This window comes from Candoia aspera, chromosome 17 (assembly GCF_035149785.1).
Source record: "Candoia aspera isolate rCanAsp1 chromosome 17, rCanAsp1.hap2, whole genome shotgun sequence".
NCBI lineage: Eukaryota > Metazoa > Chordata > Lepidosauria > Squamata > Boidae > Candoia > Candoia aspera.
In genome coordinates this window covers 8,033,512-8,055,636 of record NC_086169.1, presented here as the reverse complement: position 1 = coordinate 8,055,636, position 22,125 = coordinate 8,033,512, and the positions used below count along the sequence as shown (strand labels likewise).

Here is a 22,125-nt window from a genome sequence, read left to right as displayed (position 1 = left end):
TTGAAGGGTTCCTGTTCGTACAGTTTAACTGTAAAGACATCTGTTGGAAAGATTCCCATGAATGCTTTGTTCTAAAGAGAAATACACATGCACACCACAGGAAGAAACAGGAAAAGACTAAGTGTCTTTTGGGGTGTGGCATCTGTATAGAGCTTTAGTGCATCATCTGTAATCAGAAATATCAGTGACTTATTTTAATGCTTGTTCTGTTTTTGCCTAACACTGTTCTTGCCTTGGTGTTGCTCTTGAGATCTGGCCTCTAATCCCTTTCCTGACTCGCAAATCTTTTCATTGAATCAGATCTGGGATTGCTTGCAAAGCTGAAGGGAAAAACATAGTTTTTGAAGTTAGTTTTACTTTTGAAGGCAGTTTGGTATGTCATGTAGTTGGCAGACTAGCACAGAGGGAGATGTTATGCAACTCATGGTCTTCTGCCCGAGCTTTGCTATAAAGCTTTCTTTAATAAAATCAGAAAAATAGCACTCTTTTGTGAGTTAAGATTTCAATGCATTCCCAAGCTAGCCCTTTTAACTGCTTAATAGCTATCCCTCTTTCACTGCTTAATAGCTGACCTGATGAATAAAAACCCTTTCTTTACATTATTTTAACAGTGCTTCCTGCTTGAAAAAAAAGACTTTAAAGGGGCCCTAAGGCAAGAAAACCTAAATTTTTTCCTCTCATCTCTGGAGAAAACTGACAAAGGCAACAGCCACATCTGGCTCAGAAAGTCAGCTTCTGGTTTATAAGCTCATTTGCTAAAAGTTACGGAAGACCTCTGACACAAGGAGCATTTGGATGAGTCCCAAGAGAACTAAGCTGAGCAAGACAAAATGGAGGCTGCGGGTAAACCACTAAAGCTCTGGAAATCTATCAAACCCAGAGAGAAGACTCCCAGTGCTGTATGGTGGGCTCTGTGCGTATCAATAGGGGACATTACTAATGAATAAAATTACATGGTACTCAACTAAAGTATCAGCATGCCTGTGTTCTATAGCTCAAGCAATTCTGCAACGCAGGACTGATTTTGCTGGCTAGAGATTGGGGTAAGGTCATTTAAATTGCATTAACTTTATGCAAAATAATTTCACCTAGTAATCCTCAAAATGAACCAGAAGAATGGTGAGAAGTGCAACTTTCCAAAAGAAAAGGAAAGAGAAAAAAATTGGCATTGTTTTACGTTTTTTAAAGTTGCCCTTCATTCACCAAGTTACCAAGGTAGTGTAGATTTAAATAAACAAGCTTGTTACAAAATCAGTCACAATTAAATGTTTTAATTTAAAGTGCTCAAATTCTCATTTCTTGCTTGCTCCACAGATACTAATATTCACAGATACTAAAATCTCTGAAATCTAGAGATTCTGTTCCTAACTTAAAATAGCCAAGTTCAAATTAATGCCTTGATTTACAGGTTTTCTGTAACTTCTAGCACCCAAAAGTGTAGAGAATAGCTATATGACTTTGCACAAACCCTTCATGAGGATTGTTAAAATCCAGAATAAATCTAGAAAGAAGAGAGAGAACTGGCTTAGGTGGAATATGGGAAAAATTATGCTAATATAAAAAAAATGCAAAAATGAAATTGTAACAATGGTCATCAGCAGTTAACTGGATTAACAATTGCATGCTTGGAGAAAATCACAAATCACAAATTCCTGATTTTGGAAAGTTTTCCTGATTACAATGTTTCACTTATGAATTATGAGTCCCCTTTTTGGGAGAGATGGGCAGTGATAGAAATTTGGGGGAAAAAAAGCAAACTATGTAGCAAAAGAAAAAAAAAATCAGTTTAATCCATTTTTAACATATATTCTACATCAGCCTTCCCTAGCCTCAGTGTTGTTCATATACTGTATGTTGGACTGCAATTCCCATTAACCACAACCAGCAGGCTATACCTAGCTGTGCATGATAGGAATTGCAGTCAGTTTATTTTGAAGGCACCAAACTGCAAAGGCCCATCAGTGAAAACTTACATTTTTGATAATTGATAAGCATGACTTATCAATTATAACTTAGTTATATCTTGGGTTATAACTATAATCCATCATCCCCACCAGCTGGCCATGGGAACTATAGTCCAACATGTTTGGAAGGCAGTGGGCCTGTGAAAAGTTGTACTTTGGTTAAGAGGCTGGTTGAGAAGCTTTAACTAACAATACGCTGTTCAAGAACAAGACCGCAGCCTGCAGTGTAGAAGGTGGCTATTCCAGTATGGTTAATCCTTTCTGCAATGTTTCTCATATATCGTGTTTGTACAACTTTCTTAACTCAGTTATTGAGTAAATCTAATTGGATGGCTTTATATAAAATAAATATACACCATAAAAAGACCTCCCAAGGTAAGTACTAACCAAGTTTTACACGTGAACGCAGCTGCTCAGTCTAACCTGATTGGGTTAAGTGTATTCAAACAGGGCACAAGTATCTACAAAGTTTTATGGGTTTTTATGAACACAAGATCGCTGACCAAGGTGTCGATGGGTTTGCAAGCTGGTGTGAATCCGCACAATAGATTCATTTGATCATCTTTGCTTGGATGACCTTTCTCTGGATGACCCACAAGGTGGAGGGAGGGAGGGAAGAGCAAGCTTTCAGTGAAACTGAAAGGCTAGCATTTGGTGTTAAAATCCTTTACAGCAGATGCGTTTTCACAGGCAAACATCATACACAAAAGTGAGAGGAGGACATGAGCGCCAAAGGAAAAGCAGCAATGCCCAAGCCAGATAATGACGGAGTCAACGTGGAAGACTTTCTCTCCCCCCCCCCCCACACCCGCCTCCCTCCCTCCCTCTCCAGGCTCAGAGCAGGAAGCTGCTTCTGGCAAAGCTGATCCAAAGGATGAGTCACTGGGTCCCCGGAGGACTTTATTACGAGACCAAACCTGCTTCTGACGCTATTTGGGACTCAGATCCTGCCTACTGGCGACATAGTCAAACAGGAAGTGGTGCATGCTGAATGGAACAACAAACTGTTTGACCCCTGCCTGGTTTCTCCTGCCTTTTGCTGGCTTCAAATAATAGTTGGATTCACACTATCTTCCAAACCCAGGTTGCTAAAATGTAATGGTTCTGTTCCCAGAACATGTCATGTCCCAAGTAAATAATCTGCTGGCTTAAGTACTGGGAGCTTGTTCCCACATGCTGAACCAGAAATGACTCAACCCTATTTTAAAGAGAACCACAGAAACAGAGTTGGAAGAGTCCATAGAGCTACCTAGTCTAAGCACCTCTGGCAAATGAGCTGCTGACAAGCCCACCTCTTAACAGTACCGTACAACACAGCTGCGATTCATTTCCGACTCGTGGGTTAAGTTCCCATAACACATCTGACCTGGTTCCCGCATTACATAATTTTCTGGGTTTGCCCAATACAAACTGGGCTGGGCTGGCACGCCTTTGCTAAATCATATACCCAACCTAATCCTGGTTAAAACTGAGGATTAGCATGTCCTGTTGGTTCTTGAACTGACCTGGTGACGAGTGCAGTGCAAACCTACCCTGTCAAAGGAAACCAGTAAATTGGCTTGAAGAGGAAACCCTGTTCAGTTAACTATGGCTAAATGTTTGGGCAGCTTTCTCCAACATTATCCTACCCATTCAAGCTATCTCTCACACCCCCATTGTCTTTATTTGTTCAGTCACTTCCGACTCTTCGTGACTTCATGGACCAGCCCACGCCAGAGCTTCCTGTCGGTCATCAACACCCCCAGCTCCCCCAGGGACGAGTCTGTCACCTCTAGAATATCATCCATCCACCTTGCCCTTGGTCGGCCCCTCTTCCTTTTGCCCTCCACTCTCCCCAGCATCAGCATCAGCATCTTCTCCAGGGTGTCCTGTCTTCTCATTGTGTGGCCAAAGTATTTCAGTTTCGCCTTTAATATCATTCCCTCCAGTGAGCAGTCTGGCTTTATTTCCTGGAGGATGGACTGGTTTGATCTTCTGGCAGTCCAAGGCACTCTCAGGATTTTCCTCCACCACCACAGTTCCAAAGCATTGATCTTCCCATCATTATTATTCAAATTTTGCTACCACCCATCTCCCCCAAAATAGGGACTCTGGGGAAGACTCTATCTTCCCATTGTCTCTACACTCTCCCAAATTCTCCAGACTGAGAGACGTGCAAACTGGGAGGTGAATCGTGGTGCACCTCACCCTTAGCCAGGGACAGGAATGGGTGAGTCACCAGGACGTGATCTGCAGAACATGACTGTGTAAAGGTCATCCCTCAGCCACACGTGAGCTATTGGCAGCCTGGGCTTCTCACTCCTTCATGGAGAGGAAGATCAGGAAGAAAGCAATTTGACAAACATATCCCTCCCCTAAACTGAGTCTTGTGCATCAAAACATTCATCTCCCCAACTGCTTGTAAAATTTTTGTCTCCAAGGCCCAAACAAAAACACTTGCAGTGGATTAGCAATAAATGTTTTGGAGCCTTGCGAGAGTTTCATGCAATGATCCTGTGACAGAAAATTGTAACCCTTTTGGGGAACCAATTGTCTGTTCTCTGGCCTCAGTGTTAAGTTACAAAAACAGAAAGGCAGGGAGGAAGTGAGACGCTACACAAGCCTGTCTTTTCTTTTTAAATCTGGCATAAAGCAATTTTTTTTTAAAAAGGATCAGAATGCAGCAAACTGAGAGGAAAGGACTAAACATCCCCTTGGTGCCCAGAGCCCACTGGAGCGGGCAGCTACTGTATATTAAATAACAATGCCTTTCCTGTGCCTTGCAGTCTAGATTAAAGCTCTATCACATGCCTATTAATTTAAAAGCAAAAAGATGTTTTAGTATCACTTTACTTAATCCAAGCATCTAGTTGTGCCCATTAGTATTTGGTTAGGCCTTGCTACCTGGATGGGAAACCAGCAGGAAATTCTAAGTTGGAAAAACATCCTGGAAAAAGGCAGTGTCAAACCACCTACATATGAATGCCAGGAAAATTCATGTAACAAACAGGGCTTGAGCTTGACTCAAAGATTTTGTTAACACTTTTTATGCCAGGTTTCCCCAGGGTAGCTAACATACACTTGTGGCTTACCCCTGGTCATGGCAAGATGGAGACATTTTTTTTAACCTTGGCTTTCATTGGGTTCACAGGCTGTATGTGGATTTCCCAAAGCAACACGTCTTTTTCAAAACTGTCTTAAGCATTAAGTAGAAGGCGTAGGTCTCTTATTAGGTGGAGAGTGTGAAAGCTTGGCAACTGTGAGAATAGCAGACCCAGCATTTAATTTTAGGAGGGTGCAAAGCCTAGAAACTTGCAGCAGCAGCTGATAATGAAGTGTGACACCCCCTGGTGGACCAGATTGGGAACACCAACAAGGACGCTCACAACCAAGTGTCTGTCACCTGGAGCATGCCCAGTAATGTCAATCACAGCTGCCCCTTAGTAGCAAGACTCCCTATCCTTTTCAAAATGGGAGAAATTAATTTTAGAGCAAGATGTGAGCTGCTGCGGGAAGGTGAACCTTCCTAACCTTGGGACATCAATAGAGTTTTCTAGGCAATATTTTGGGAAGTGGTTTGCCAGTGTTTTCTTCCTACAGCTAAGAGAAAGGGACTCGCCCAAGGTCATGCATGCCTAAAGCCCAACTAGAACTCAGTCTCCTGACTTATAGTCAGCACCTTTAACCACTAGATCAAACTTGCTCTCTGCAAAACCTTAATACATTTATTTAGTAAATTTCTATACTGCTGCTGTCATGGGACTCTTGGTGATGCAACATTTAATCTAACATTATACATGATAAAGCATTCACAGTTAATAATTATCAACATTAATTCTACACCAACCAAAGCAAGAGAGAGAAATCCTCAAGCTAAACTAACAAGCCACCATTCTTAACCATCTTCCAGAAGGCAGTCTTGGGGCAGGTCCACCCTTTAGGGGAAGACTGTTCCAAAACCTACAGGCCATGATAAAGAAACATTCCTCCTACAGTTGCCCCCCAAATTATGGAAATGAGGGGCCACCAGCAATTATTCCCCAGATGCATGTACCTGATAGGTCATTTCCAGACATGGAAGGTGCTCCTGCAAGATACCTCAGCACCAAGCCAAACAGGGCTTTCTTTGCAAGTTAAATCCAGCACTTTAAATTGCACCTGGAAACCTAATGGCACACGATGCAGGGCATGCAGCAGAGGCATTATGTGCTCCTGGGATCTAGTGCACTTTAATGGGTGGGCCTCTATACTTTGCACCAATGCAAAATTCCGTAAGGTCTTCACAGGCAGCCCCACGTAGCCCAGTTACCAGTCCAGCCAGGGGGCACTGTAATTGTGGGGCCCCCTCAGCCCAGACAGGTCTGCAGCTGATGCACCAGCCCGAGCTGAGCAAGAGGCCCCTGGGATGGCTTTCCCCTGCCCCTCCAGCAAACACCAGGAAGATCCTCAGAGGCACTGCTGGGCACGCAGATGCAAAGCAAAGGACTTCTGGTTATAATGCAGAGAAAAATAGCAACTTTGGAGATGAGGGAATACAATATACTGTCTAGATTCACACAACACGTTTAACCAGGTTACTAAACGAGCTAGCAGCCACATTCATGTGTGTTAGGGTTTTTTGTGATTATGCAAACTCAGACTATTTGGTTCAGATATGCTTCAGAATATCGTGCAAATCCAAAATCTAGGTTTGGCATGTTAAGCATATTATACAAACCCAGCCATTTTGTGAAACCTTATCTTTGGTTGCTTGTAGAAAGTTAGGATGGTTTATCATCCTAATTTTGGGTGGGGTGGAGATATTACACACATGCACATTGGCTGGATGGCCAGGACACGCAGGTTAAGGTTGCCTTTAGCTGGGTGAACCAGGAAATCCCACTGAATCGTAACTTAGTCCACTTGGGCACCACATATGCGCACAAAGCCATCCCATTTTGTTAATATACATCTACCATCATGTACCAATCCAGTTACTGTGAGTGGAGTTCTAGGTCACATCATATACTAAGCCATTAAGCATGTTTTGTAAATCTGAGCAGCTGGGTTCTATCCACAGTTAATTCTGGCTTAGCACAATGTATGAATACAATTAGGGTACGCACAAAAGTGCAAACACATGGGAAGCTCATAAACTCAAAGGAATATAGTGCAGGTGCATTTTTTAATTCTTGTTTTTTATTGCAACAATCCCCTAGATAAAGTCAATAGGTGGACAAGCACACTGTGAAAATGGAGGTCAGTAAAAGAAACATTGCATAGGGTTGTTTTAAACAAGAAAAAAACACTTTTTTGCAAATGGAGATTCAAAGGGGGTAGAAACCCGTGATTAGCAAGATGCATTTCTCTTGCCATTGGACAAAGAAGAGCAAATACCAACTTGGAAGAAACTGCAAAAAAAAAAAAACCACACACACACACACACACAAATTTCAAGATACAGAGGTAAGAGGGATGAAAAGAAACCCCCCAAAGATCCAAATATGAATTATATAAAGACACAAAAGGCATAATTTGCTGATTCTGCCTTCCAGAATGGTGCCTTCTTTCCTCAAAGTGAGCCTCTTCCAAAAGTTTGGATCATGAACATAGTAATTCACAGACAAGAAGGGGATTATGAAGTCATCTCTGGTTGAGAAAGGCTGTCAAGGCCACGTGTTCCATAACCCCAGTAACAGCAATGCACTTGGGCTCAACAGAACAAAATTGACAAAAGTTGTCCAGGAGAAAATGTCAAGAGTGTATGTGGCAATGAGTAGTAGATGTGTACATTTTACACCCATTAGCTTGTAAAAGTGCAACCAAGTTTTCCTGGTTATACCGTAGTTGGTGTGATAGCCCAGCATCCCATGCCTTGGAAAAGAACTACTTCCCCTCATTTTCAAACGTTACTCAAGTATTTTAAAAGGATCCTTTTAAAGTCACAGGAATTAACCACCCCAAACATTGCCTTTTTAACAGATGCCTCTTTTAAGCTCCCCCATCAAATCATGGTTAAAAAACGTATTTTCCCCTCCCACTAATAGATGAAATTTTGCTGCTGACCTGAAATTAGAACAAGTTTAAAAATACAACAGGGATTCAGCCCCTGGATGCCAATTCCCAAGTAACAGTAACCTTAAGTTTCTTCCCTTCAAAATTTACCAATACTGGACTTTTTTCTTAATTACCTGACAGTATATTTGGGGATAGATTCCTTTTTTCCTGAAAACCATAAAGAAGCAGAGAGAAATCAACAATCCAAGATGACTACTGTTACACCATGGCCACTGGCTGGAAAACGTGACAGTAAGGCACTTCGTATTAGGAGGAATGGATCTCTTACTGCAGCTCTGCTGCATGCTGGGAACACACTCAAAATGTGGGGTCCAAGGAAGAACCTGGCACATTATGACAACCCAATCCCAGTGAGACTGAGCGTATGGCTGGATAAAAGTCTGACAGTATAAGTGAATATGTGTAATGTTTTTTTCTGGAGACAGAGGTATAGTAGACAGCATCTAACCCCCAAAGACAGAGCCAAGGATGCTGATTGTTTAGTTGCACTGCCCCCAAAGTTGCCTGGTCCCGTGTCTACCCCACTACCAGCATGGAGATCAGCCCTGCTCCAAGTTCTCAGCTGCCCGCACCGCCGAGTAGGAGGTAGGGGCATTTGACAGCTGGCGGCCAAAGAAGGACGTTGTGCGGCGAGGTTTCACCCTCTTGATCTCTTTCCCTGGAGCAAGAGAAAGAAACATGCACATCAAGCAGGGATATCCCAATTCAGCAATGGTCAGTGGCTGGGTTCACTCATCACAGCTTAACCAGGGTTTGTTGAACATGTACTGGTTGATGCACAAAGCTGGAAACTATAATTTACAAATCACACTGGCAAGAATCATGCAATCTCCAAGTAAAAAAATTTAGCCCCAGTGAGCACACTGGGATTTTTGACAGCCTATTACAAATTTGGTTTCCATTTTTTTTTCTAGTTCTATGGACAAAGAAATTCCTAATACACTTCCTCCAACAACAATGTCTTCTTGGACACAAATATTGATTATGGAGCTTTACAATTTTATAGCTCTACCTAAGCCTTACAAATGTAATTGTCACATAATTTCAAATAATGACACATTTCTTGAGGTCCTTGTTACATCTTTTCATTTTTTAATGTTAAGCTGATGTACTGCTATGGTGGGCATGGCCCATTTACCCCAACAAGCTAATGAGCCTTTCACCTTTCTACTACCACACCTCACTTTTTGGGGTTTTTTTTATGGATCATCTGGCACACTTGCAAACAAAGCCTTAAACTTTTCATTTTTGTTTTCCAAGAATGCCTCAGATTCCATAGGCATTGCAGGAAATTCTGATTATGCTTAAAACTAAGAGTTTTGCTTTGCAGCACATCAGTCTTCTGTGCCAATCACCACACTGGATAGGAATGAGTATGCAGCTCAGCAGCTGCTTCCTACAGTTTATGTCTTCCCATGAAGAGACCAGCTGGACTAAATTTAACTAGTCAACTAGTCCAGCACCCTGTTTCTCACAAGCAAGAGAAGGAAACAGCAATTCTGTATGCTCCATATCTCCAGTATTTATAGTCCTCGAGTTACGACTGCAATTGGGACTGAAATCACATTGCTAAGCGATGCGGTCATAAAGTGCGACATCACGTGACTGCTTTGCTTAGCAACGGCAGTCCCGGTTGTTGTTGTAACCCCAGACTCGTGGGTCATTAAGTGAGAAGCGGAGGGAGTCCAGGTAAAGAGGGTGGGGGCACTGCAGGGGGATGGGAGCAGTCCTGGGAGGCCCAGCACAAGCCATACACAAGTTGGGGGCGAGGGCTGCTGTGGTGCGGCACGAGCTCAGAAAGAGGGTGCAGGTGTGTGTGAGCACAGGGAGGCAAGGGAATGAGATTGCGGAGTGCATGCATGTGAGTGAGTGCAGGGAGGCTGCGGAAAAAGTGTGGGGTGCGTGCAAGCGAAGGGGGGAAGAGAGCATAGTGTGTGCAAGCGAAGAAAGGCTGGGGGGGGTTGAGGAGACTTACCTAAGCAATTCGTGACCTTCCCTGCCAGCTTCCCCATTGATTTTGCTTGTGGAAAGCCGGCAGGGAAGGTTGCAAATGGCGATCAAGTGACCATGGGATGCTGCAACCAGTTATGTGAGCTGGTTGCCAAGTGCTCAAATACTGTTCATGTGACCGCAGGGGTGCTGCAATGGCCAGAACTTCAAGGACAAGTCAACCCTTCGTTCAGAACCGTTGTAACTTTGAACAATCACTGAACAAATGGTCATAACTTGAGGACTACCTGTAGTAACTGGAAGTAAGGTGTCCTAGTAAAGAAAGGTTCTAATGGGATGACCTAGCTGGTTAATGCATTTTCCTAAGAAGAATGCTGCTGGATCAGGCCAAGGGCAGATGCAATTGAGTACTGTGTTTCTTAGAAAGGGAACCTGCTCAGACACTAATGTTATTGCGGGATATTTGCACTGGCAATGTCTTGGGAAAGACAACCGCTTCCTCCAAACTCTCTCTTTTCACTAGCTTACCTTCCTCAACATAGTCTATGGTGGCTAAGCGTTGGATCCGGCCACAGAGCACACTGTGTTGCCGCTGAACTTTGGGAGGCTGTTGATCAGATGTGGGAACTGCAGCAGTGGGGGGCTCTGGATCCAGCCCCTTGGCAGCCACATTCAGCTCAATACAATATTCAATCAGACTACTCATGAGTTCAGCCTGTAAAGATGGATGCAGGTTTTTGTAATATACTCTTTTTCAAGCAAGCACCCTTTAGCTAAAATTTAAGACAAATTAATTCACCCCAAGTTGTTAAATAACACACAGGATAGAAATAACTTTTCTCAGTTATTATGGGAACAAAACATCCCACTCAATTGTTCTGTTTTGCCTACTTAGTTCTTGGTCCCGCCAAAACCAACCCTGAGCTAGAAAGAGTAATTGAAAATGCAAGCCTCTCCATTACAGAACTCATTGTTGAGTTTTGGCATCACAAAACACACCTCACAATGCTGACCGGCTGCAATGGCCAAGCCACACATACAGCTGCCCATCTGGTTAAAAAAAGGAGGGATCAGTGATGTAATGAAGCCTTTCCAGAGCTCCCCTGGTGCAAAGGCTCATGGCACTCCCTGGAGAGAGCAAGTAGGGTGTCTGCTTGCTCATCCAGTTAGTGCAATTATGTAACTGTCAGAACCATTTGCTGGGTTAAACATGTCATGTTGTCTGCACGGTATGTCTAACCAGGTAAATGAAAGAGGCAGCTGTTGCATAGTGATCAATTTAGTTACTTTTAGGGTGGATTTAGTACACCGTGCAAACCTGCCCTGTTTGGTTACTTCATGGTTCAGTGTATTTGGCAAACCCAGAAAATAGGTTAATTGTAACATAAACGTTAAGTTTTGATGTCTCTCCCGTGCATGGACATACCTGCTTAGAGTAAACCTTGAGCAGTTTGTTGACTTGCCGGCCTTCATTCTCCCCATCAAATTCCAACCATAGGATATGTTCCTCCTCACTTGGGAATGTGTGATCCCACGATAATTCCTGAAACCTCAGGCCCAGCAAAACATACTGCAACAAAGGAAGAAAGCTGTACCGGGGAGGAGTCATGATTGAAGGGCCTTTGTGAACTTTGTCCCATCTGGGATCTGGGCCTTTACATCCTTCAGAATTTGAACGAAAACTCTTATTCAGTGCTGCCTGACAGACCACCTCCTCTGACAGGTAATGCTGGTAGGTGTCATGAGTGCCGTTGAGCTGAAGACATCAGCGCAATGGCACACATGACAATAACAAGGAAACAGGGGAAGGGGCTCAAGATAAGTAGCCATCAACTTACAAAGACTGAAGGACAAGAGACAATGGCTAAACGGATCGCGAGGCACACCCAAGCTGTTAGCGCTAACGCAACGGAGATCGCCCAGCTGACAGCAATCACCGGAGGAATAGGGAAACCGATGATGGGCGATCCCGGAACGCCAGCGGGGCCTCGCAACCCCTCACCTACCGGCAGGACAGCGTGTTGGACAAAGGGGGGTGACGTAACCGCGAGTGAGGGGGCGCTGACCGGCGCGGGGTATTTAAACCCCGCACCGGCGCGCTCCTGTCACTCTCAGCTTTTTTCCTATACTGTATCTACACTGCGAATAAACCAGAGCCTGTTTCACGGAAGCAGCGTCTGTGTATTACTCGGAGGTAGGCAGCGCATGACAGTAGGCCATAAAGCAGAATGCCTAGAAGGACTAAGAATTCCAAGTGGCTCGGTTTAGTCAGCCAAGCCACATGCTGTAGAGGGCTGCCCACAACACCACCACCACCACCTCAGAATTACCTTCTCCTTGCTGTCAACGATATAGACGCCCTCTAAGCTGATGGCCACTATAACAGCTTTGCGTCCGCTCCGATGCAGCAATCCCTGAACTGGCTTGTCTATTTCCCCAAAGAAAAAGGCACAGCTGCAGAAAGAGGAGGCAGACAAAGAGTACTGGAGTGTATACGACACCTGAACACATAACTCCTAAGGCTGGTGCAGGTTAGGACACGGAAAGTATTCCCCCCCACTCCCAGGTTTTAGTGTGTTTACCGAGTTGGAGCTACATGGCTTCCCCTGAGTCAATATCCAGTTCAGTTCACTGTGACAGCCTACCCGAGTCTGGCTCTTGCAGCTGGGATATTACTACAACCTCCAGAATCCCCAGTCAGCATGGCCTGGGATCCTGAGTCTTGAATCCCAATTTGTCTGGCAGGTACCAGATAGTGGAAAACTGCTAAAACACAAGGAAATTACCTTTTCCATTATGTCGATGAAGATTCTCAGTCATCCAGGTGGAATTGTCTGTAGGTTGAGTCATGGAAACTGGACTTCTTTCTTTTGGTTGAAACATTTTGCTGCTTGTCCAAGCAGCTTCTTCAGTCTGGGCCAAGACGGAAGAAACTGCTTGGACAAGCAGTGAAACGTTTCAACCAAAAGAAAGAAATCCAGTTGCTATGACTCAACCTACAGACAATACCTTTTCCATTCTGCTTTTTGCTGTCCTCATACAATTCCCCTCTCCCCAGACTGCAGATTTGTTCACCTGCTTGGGACATTCCTGTTTCTCACCCTGCTTTGTGGTTCCATGTCCACCAAACCTACCCATAATAAGGAAGCTCATGGCACTTTTGCAGGTAGGCATGGTACAACCTGAGCAGAGTGGCATGTTCTTCGCAAGCCCCTGCCTCAGGTACCTCACGAAAGGCATGCAGGAGACCCTGCTCGTTGAGAGGCAAGTGGGAGCTGGCCCGTTTCCATAGGCTGGCAAAGCGCTTGTGGCCTCTATGGCAAAGGTGGGAAGGCAAGAAGGAATCCAGTCTCTCCCTAGGAAGGAAAAAAAAAAACGCCCACTCAGCACAACTGTTCTCAGTCCTTGCTTTCCTCCCTACTTTCAGAGCAGAACTTCACTACCTAAGCAGTGTGAGGTCACTGAGAAATAATGCCATGTAAGTTTTATTGCTTGTACAGATGGTCCTCGAATTACGACCATTTGTCTAACAAAGGTCCAAAGTTATGACAGCCTCGGAATGGGCGCTTTATGGCCCGTAAAGCACTTCCAAGCATCGCAAAACATCACATCTCCCTGCGGTCACATTATGGCATTTTGTGCCTTTTTTGCCATTTTCCAGCAAAAAACACCCATTGGGGAAGCTGGATTCACTTGACAATTCCAGTGAAAATGGTCATAAAATCAGGTCTGGTCATGTGGTGACTTCTTACAACCACAACGCCTTATGATGGAAATTCCAGTCCCAATTGTGGTCGTAAGTCGAGGACTACCTGTAGTCCATTTCCACTTTCTCTAGGACAACTTTCCAAAATGGTGCACTATATCTGCGGTTATCTAACTCCAATCATGCCTATCCAGTCTGACTGAACTACAAGCACAGGAATTTTACATGCAGAAATGCCAAATAAACAACAGGAGGGCTTAATGTGATCTGTCACCCTACCCACTGTGTTTTATAAAATATGGTTTATGGCTTAGCGTGTTCAGTGGACCCAGCCAGTTGTGGTTTATCAAAGCATATTAAATCATGAGTTAGCATGGTACACTATCTCAGCAACAAAATGCTTAGCCATAAATCACAGTTTACAAACCAAATTAGGGCTTAGTATGATCAGCAATGAAGGAAATCTACTCTGGAAGGGCATATGCTTGGTCCAATCCCACATACTCTAGTTTGAAGTAGCTTGCTATAGCACTTGATCACCCTTGTACCTTTATTCCAAATTATGATGCAGATTCACATGCAGCTTGACTTCTTGCCACATGTTGCAATAACCCCTAACTTGATTTATCTTTAATTTAATGTAGTATGCTGTATCAGCTCAGCCCAGTGTGCTTGGGGAACAACAACTTAACACAGTATGCAGCAGTGGCTGTAAGTGAAATCCTGTATGCTGTTATACTTGGCCTGAGAGAGCACAGAGCCCCACTAGCTATTTTTAATTGCTTTTTAAAATTAAAATAATCAGAACAGCCAAGATTTTAAAAATTGTGAAATAAAATAAGGGAAAACATAGAAGCAAAAACAAACAACAAATGTGAATACGAACATGCTGAATCTCAAGGAGACATACAACCCCACCAAAATTAAAATCTATATTCAATCTTGTATTAGTTGTATACAAGATTGAATACTATGCTAATAATATTCTAAACAATCCTTATTTTAAGGGTTTTTCAAAATTATTTTAAACTAATTTTTCACCAGTTCTATTTCCCTCTGCTTCAAAGAAAGCTCTTCAGTATCTTGCATTACCCTTGAGAATCACAGAACTCAATTGTTGTTTGGATCCCACCTACTTCAAGAAACAAGCCGTGTGCTGCTCTGGATTGTAAGGGCCCAAGTTGATTCGGCAAACCAGAGCTCCTAAGGCCTCGCAATCCGTGAGGTCACATGGATACCTTCCTTCCAGAATGTTGTACTTGGCTTCTTCATACAAAAGGCGCAGAACATCCTCATCCTGAATCTGGAGAAAAATCAATATCAGAATTCCAAAGTGCAGCCAACAAAGTCAAGCCTGGTTAATACTTGGAGGGTACACCACTAGGAAACCCCAGGACTGGAGGCTAGACTAGGAAGTTAAAAAAAAAATCCCAGAAAAGAACGTCAATCCACTTCCATACTGTTGCCAAGGAAATTACATGGACATATCCATAAAGGATGATGAGTTGAGTTCACCCCAAAGTAAACTACATATTACAGCTTAATGTGTCACTTAATTAACCCTTTTTCTGCATTCTCATAATACACTGAATCATAAAATAAAGGTCTATACTAGTCCATAATGGAAGATAGCAAGTGAATGCAAAATAACACATATAACACTCCCTCTGCCAATGCCTGTGTCTTCTGTACACTGCCACACACACACACCCCAACACACACAGAGAGGTAGCAGTGATTTGGGTAAAAAATCCAAAACCTTTGGAAAAATGCAAAAAAACCCAACCCTTCTTAGGTCTTTAAAAAAAGACTTCTAAGAGCAAATAAAATGAAGCACTCTTCAGCAAGAATTAAACTATCTTTGGGTTTATGGAATGAAGTGCTGAAACCTTCTGCTGCAGCTCTAACTTGCAACTGCTCAATGTATGGTGTGGGCACACCACAGAACTTGGAGGGTCACATCCTGCCCTAAACTCATCCATGGATTTGCATGGATGAGCTTGACTCTCTTTGAACTCACCTGCAGCTCCTTCCCTCTCAAGAAAAAGATATTTCTGCGGAACTGAAGTGATGGTTCATCTATGAGAAAGTCAGAGGAAAAAAAAACAGGAGATAGGCTATGATTCAAGAGCCTGGCTTTCTTGGAAAGAGTTCAAAAAAAGGCCTGGCCAACTCCCACACACACTTATATGTAATAAAACATACAAAAAGTGGAAATCTTCCTGTACACAATGAGTGAATCATGCTAGTCCTAGAATTGTGTGCATCTATGCACCATTTACTTACTTTGGAAATGTATAAATCACCTTGTCCTAGCAGCTCAGTTTACGAGAACAAATATGTTCCATAAACCAAAGATGTTGGTTATCACCTTTAAAGCCCTCCATGGCTTGGGAGCAGGCTACCTGAGGGACCACCTCTTCCCTGCTACATCAGCCCATCCCACCCAATCATGCGGAGAGGGCATGCTGCAGACCCCGTGGGTAAGAGAATTCCGTCTGGTGGGGTCCAGGAGGCGGGCCTTCTCTGCAGTAGCACCTGCCCTTTGGAACATCTTGCCCCCAGAGGTGAGGTTAGCCCCATCGCTTCTAGCTTTCTGGGGGAGTTTAAAGACCTGGCTCTGCCACCAGGCTTGGGGAGGAGAATAGTCATACTTGGGGTTGGCTAGTGCCTTGAAGTGCCCCCCCTACGCAAGGACTGAATGAGACCACAGCCATCTGGATTTTATTTATATTTAGTAGCTATGTGAAATTGTTTTATAGTGCACTTTCATATTGGAATTTTATTATGTATTTATTGTCTTTTGATTATTTTGTTGTAAACCGCCCAGAGTCCCTCTGGTGGGAGGAGACGGGCAGTGACAAATCTGACTGACTGACTGACTGACTGACTGACTGACAGACAGACAGACAGACAGACAGACAGACAGACAGACAGACTCCCAGCAGCATAAACCACACACCATACAATTTTAAAAGGTTTGGATGAACAGTGTTTTTTTCAGCCCTCTCCTGAACTGAAATTGAATGTTGAGAGACTTTGGCATCAATGGAAGTTTGTTTCATAATCTAGCTAGACTCTGTAGTTTGAATGAGCCAATACCAAAAATGAGAGTGAGATTTCTAATATTTTTCAGGAACGGTGCAAACACATTATTTATTTCTGCCTTGCAGACACTTGCAGGTAAATGCCAAACATTCCTCTGCTCCTGTAACATTCAAATTCTGCTTCTGGATTCACATAACATGCTTAACCCTGAATCTAGGTTAACAAAAGACAAACAATGCACTCATGTGACTTGTGATGATGCGCAACAAATAAACCTTACTCTGCCTGAACAAGAAGGCTGGCTTCATACTACGTTGGCTATGAAAACTACCCAACTTGCATTTTAGCCTACTCCAGCAGGTTGCATGATTCTAGGCTTCCGATGCAGCTGACTAGTGAAAGAGCAGTTCTTTGTAGGATTGGATACAGGACTTTTTTATGTATCACATTTGCATACAGAGAGACAAGCACCTTCCACAAATGCATCCACGGAGCAGCTGGTGAAGCGAAAGAGCAAATCTTGCCACTGCCGGCAGACTTTATATGGCTGGTGTTTGGGTTTCAGCTGAACTTCTGCAAGGCAGAAAGATAGGAGAAAATTCAGCAGATGTGTTCATACCAACACACTTCAACTGGGTCCCAAATTAATTTTGCAAATCAAAACAAACCCAAGGGGATAACCGCAAACATGCTGAGCCAGCAAAATACCTAACCAGGGTTACCACAATCCAAGCTTAGCATGCTGTGCATATACAGCCTCTAGGTTTGCAACTGACACGGCAAAGAGGTTACAAGAACACAGAGCAAAGAAATCTACAGATGGGGCAAGCCATTTGACTTCAGTCTGGCCCCATGACAACTCCTTGCCATTGCCACCCCTCCTGTCCCAACCAGTAGAGTTGCTCAAGCTGGACTACTGGGTGCAGCTCCAGGCCTCTTTGAAAAGACAATGGAAAGACTGAGCCTTGGAGTCTTACCAAGGAAGGGGGAGACTAGCCACAAGGAAAAGATCTCGAGTGCACATTCGGGCAGCTTCAGTACATCCGACACCATCCGATGCAACTCGTGAGCTGTGACTGAGGGTAAGTTGTCCATCGTTAGACGCACCACAGTGTCATCAACAAGATAAACCAGGACATCCTGGGCTAAAGTGCAGAGAAAGGAAAATTAAAAAGACACAGTTGCAGTATTCACACAACACACTTAACCTGATGACTGGAATAACTTATTTTCTAGGTTCGCACAATTCCTTAAACAAAAAACAAATCAGACTGGGTCTGCTTAATATATCTATATACTACTAAAACTCTCATTGTGTTTATCCATTTGTATCTTCAAGTTAGCCAAAACGGTGCATTATACCACAACAGTTTTTGAGTCAACGTACCTAAAATCGGCTAACTTAAAGAATCCAGGGCCCATTACTCCTGTGAAATCAAAATTTCCACAACATTCAGACCAGTTTTATTCGCAAACCTCTGGCTGTTGTAGTGTCCCCGCAGTCATGTGATTGCAATTTCCAACCCTCCCTGCCAGTTTCCCATAAGCAAAGTCAGTGGGGGATCTGGCAGGACGTCGGAAGTCGTTCCTGCTCCCGCTGCTTTTTTGCCTGCCCATGGTCATTCTGTTTATCTGTTTAGGTAAGTAAATATTGTCTTATTGTTGAAGTTCATTTGCCAGTACAATTATTTTTCTATTTATGATGTATACTCTTCTTAGATGACCATGGGACCATCCAGCATTGGGGTAAAAAAAATATGGTCAGCCTAAAATTTAATGTTCATTCTGGTCACATCAGACTACACCACCTTTCTCTTAAAGGATGACCCAGTGGGTCACGGGGTTGTCTAGTTGTATCACCAAAAATGAACCAAGCTTCGAACTAACAAAACTTAGCATGTTATGTGAATGTTAGGTCTTTCATAGAGCTGGTTAAGTGTGTTGTATGAACTCAGCCATTTGGCAGACACCAGGTTGGCAAGGACAGAATAAAAAGCAGAAGTCCATTACTAAAAAATGCTAAGAACATTTTTACTTTGATTTTTACTCATGCATCCTTTGGGGGAGGCAGGCATTTTCCTTGACCCATTTCACTCACCACGAGGACCAGTGGAAGAGATGCTACTTCGTTGAGAGCCATGGTCCCCACTGGGGGGTACCATAAGTTTGTCCTCCATCTGTAACCCAAAGAAAATCCAAACAGTTGTATGCTTGAGGACAAATTAAGCATAAACACAAGCCTAGCCAAAGATATAGGGCCCATGTACCATGCTAAAATGTCAATCTGTGTTAACAGAACATAATGATCTACTCTTGACTTAGCAGGACACTGTAGCTCATAACAACCAACACAACATGCTATGACAAGGGCTGGGTTCCCCCAATATTCTAGCATGTTGTGGGAATCCAGCTTCTATGTAAGCATAATATAAATTCTAAGCATATTTTATATGATGGCTAAGTCTGTCCATTAAGCTGAGTTGCAGATTGCCTGGTTTTGACTTCACATATTGTGGTTTGCAATCCACAGCATATGGTTTACCATACTAGCACGGTATGGTTTATTTAAACCATGGATCAATCCTATGTGCAAACCCAGCAAACTGTGATTTAATGAACAAACTATAGTATAAGCACACATTGTGTTAAGCCATGAATGTGCCATAGATGAGGTGCCCCAATTGCCAAAGACTTGCTAATCCAGGAAAAAGTATTTTCAAAATCCAAAAGTGGAACTCCTTTTATTGCAGCTGGTATTGTTCATGCATAATTCAGGCTTAGTTTGTGCAGCTATATTCTTCTGCTCCATTTTATGTTCTGACTTACTGTCCTTTTAGCTTTAAATGTGTAGGGGTTTTATTTAATTCTGTTATTATTACTTGTTTCCCACCTTGGGATTATTCTTTACAAGAAAGCCACCACTGAAAATGTTTCTGCAGCCAAAGTATACTTTTACCCTTTCCTGAAGTAGGTATGTTAAGTCAATGAGATAAAACAATCATTTACTTCCATGCTTAGTCCCCTATCCTAATCCCATCCCCACTTCATTTTTTAAAACTTTTGCCCAGGGAACTTTGTTAATAAATGATTGAAAAAGTATAAAATGATAAAACAAACTACTGTAATGCAGCCAGCAGATGCCTCTTTTTACCCTTTCTCTTCCTTCCTAACTAAATATTTTCCAGCAGCAATGAAATCAGAGAGACTTTGATCAGCCTCCACACATTTTTTTTTCCAAAGTTGCCTTTGACTCCTTCCTGTTCCAGAATGTAGGAAAAGTGAATACAGTTACAGTGGCATTTCCTGCCACAAGATATTGGGGTGGACAGGTTAGATGGCTTTAAAATATACATTTGCCATATACCATTACATTATGGTTACTTCCTAAAGTCTCTCTGGACTGAGAATGGGATAAATCAAATAAATACTCTTGCCACAAGATGACATGTGATATGGCTTTAAAAGACATTTTCACAGCACATGCTTAAAGAGTGTTAATTCTCTGCTGCAAAGTGCAGGCACAGTTATTGGGTTAGGTGGCTTTAAAATAAGATTAATGAAACTAAATAAATAGCTATCAAGTTGCTGGCACAGTGGACTGGGAACAGTAATGTCCAATTTGTGGTCTGTCCAAAGGTATCTCTTGGCCCCATATGAACAGAACATAGGGCTAAACAAACCCTGTTCTCATCCATCACAACTTCTTACTATCTCTCTTCTACATAGACCTTCACTGGTTATCAATGCTGTGTTTCCACAACACAACAGACCAAGTACAAATCTAAGAATTGCATTCACATAACAGACTAAGTCTGGCTAATTTTAACCAAGGTCATCTTTACTTGCAGCTTAGCTTCTTAATCAACCAAACCCATTTGGGTCAGTTTATGATTCCAGGCATACAAATCTATAAAAATGAATTCATTCAGGAAGCAGGTCAAGCATGTTGTGAGAATACAACATCATTTAAGTGAGCTGAGTGGATTTCCATTTCCTTTTAGGACAACCTTGGACACCATAACCCTCAACTAAAATTAAATACATATTAGTATTAGCATTAATAGCAACAGAATACCCCTGATGAAGCAGCGCTAAGGGGGGAAAAGCAAGCTATACTAAGTGGGATTAAGGAAACTATTTTCCATCTGTATTGGAATCAAATAAAAGAGGTGAATTCTTAGCAATAAAGATCTCATTGTAAGAAAATAGAGGGAACCAGATGACACAAAAACTCACTTTCCTACCTCCTCCGTGCTTCCCTGTAAGCTTTTCTGAAGTTGCAACAGGACCCCACCCTATCCGCCTTGACATCACTCCCTTCCAGGAAGTCAATTGGCTGCTCCGTGTTCTCCTCCTCCTCTACCCAGTGACAACATTTTGGGTGGGGGTTAGGAAGGACTGCTGTAACAGGATGCGGGTCTGCACATGGCAGATGAGGGAGATGAGCCGTGCCGTTCCATTAGGAAGGCGGTGGTGGGTAGCAGCAACTGTACAGGAGGCAGCGGTGTGGACGCAGCAGCAAAGGAGATGTGCAGTTTGGGGGCAAGGCTCTGCTAGGCTGAACTCCAGCAATCAAAAGATTGCACAAATCTGTGCCTGCTTTTTTGGGAAAAAGCCTCACTGATCTTGCTTTAGAGGAATCCTGTAGTAGGATTTCCCACCAGCTACTGTTTTGGTGGGTTTTCCACACCACGTATAGTTACCTAAGTTACAAAAACACTAATCAAGGATAAAACTAATCAAATGTTGCATGTGCAAATGCAGCAGCTTTAAATGTATTGGGCCAACCCTGCATTTAAATAAGCAGAATCTCTCTGAAAGATATAAATCAACCCCCCCCACACAAGCGGAAATGCAGCCCAAAATGGGACAGGATGAAATCTGCCAGCTCTCCTGGCATCCAGAACACACACTTTTCTCACATTTACTCACCCACACACCCACAAGCAGGTTCTCACAGCCATACACAGTATCTTCTCCCTCAATCACACTTTTCTCTGTATAGAACTTTTAGCCGCCCGCCTTGTACCAACCCTGTATAGAATTTTTCCTGACACGCCCTCTTCTGACATGTACAAGTTTTTCTGACTCATGCATTTTGTCTTGCACTTTTTCGCACACATGCACTCTTCTCTCATGCATACAAAATTTGTCCTCACAGACTAGCTCTTTTCTGACGTGTACTTTTTGTCTCAAGCACTATTTCCCTTACACTTTTCTCATATTTTTCCCTCAAACAAAACTTTTTCATAAGTTCATTTTTCTCTGTGACACATGCAAATACCCCTTTCCTCCTCCTCCTGTTTCTGATACTCTTCCTGCCACGCAAATACACTTTTCTTACACACCTTTTTCTGACAGGTACTAATTTATGCTTCTGACACTTTTGTCTCTTATTTCCCTCAAGCTTTTTCACTCCCT

At 43.0% G+C, this 22,125-nt stretch overlaps 1 protein-coding gene across 1 annotated transcript; it reads right to left on the bottom strand.

Annotated features, from left to right (window-relative positions):
• Nucleotides 1-7,101: 7,101 nt before the first annotated feature.
• Nucleotides 7,102-18,898, bottom strand: FRMD8 (FERM domain containing 8). Its single transcript, XM_063316628.1, has 10 exons — nucleotides 18,803-18,898; nucleotides 17,682-17,849; nucleotides 17,176-17,277; nucleotides 15,677-15,735; nucleotides 14,793-14,959; nucleotides 13,085-13,306; nucleotides 12,281-12,404; nucleotides 11,377-11,520; nucleotides 10,479-10,665; nucleotides 7,102-8,658 (listed from the first exon to the last, which is right to left on the bottom strand). Exons 1-10 carry the CDS (start codon nucleotides 18,879-18,881, stop codon nucleotides 8,540-8,542), a joined length of 1,371 nt encoding a protein of 456 aa, XP_063172698.1. The 5' UTR covers nucleotides 18,882-18,898; the 3' UTR covers nucleotides 7,102-8,539.
• Between the last annotated feature and the right edge of the window lie 3,227 nt (nucleotides 18,899-22,125).

Coding starts and splice junctions, on each gene's coding strand:
- FRMD8 (XM_063316628.1), bottom strand. CDS start 18,881: ATGGAGGACAAACTTATGGTACCCCCCAGTGGGGACCATGGCTCTCAA. Junction 10,666..11,376: donor TCAAGGTTTACTCTAAGCAG/GTATGTCCATGC, acceptor CCATCTTTACAG/GCTGAACTCATGAGTAGTCT. Junction 8,659..10,478: donor CATAGACTATGTTGAGGAAG/GTAAGCTAGTGA, acceptor CTCTTGCTCCAG/GGAAAGAGATCAAGAGGGTG.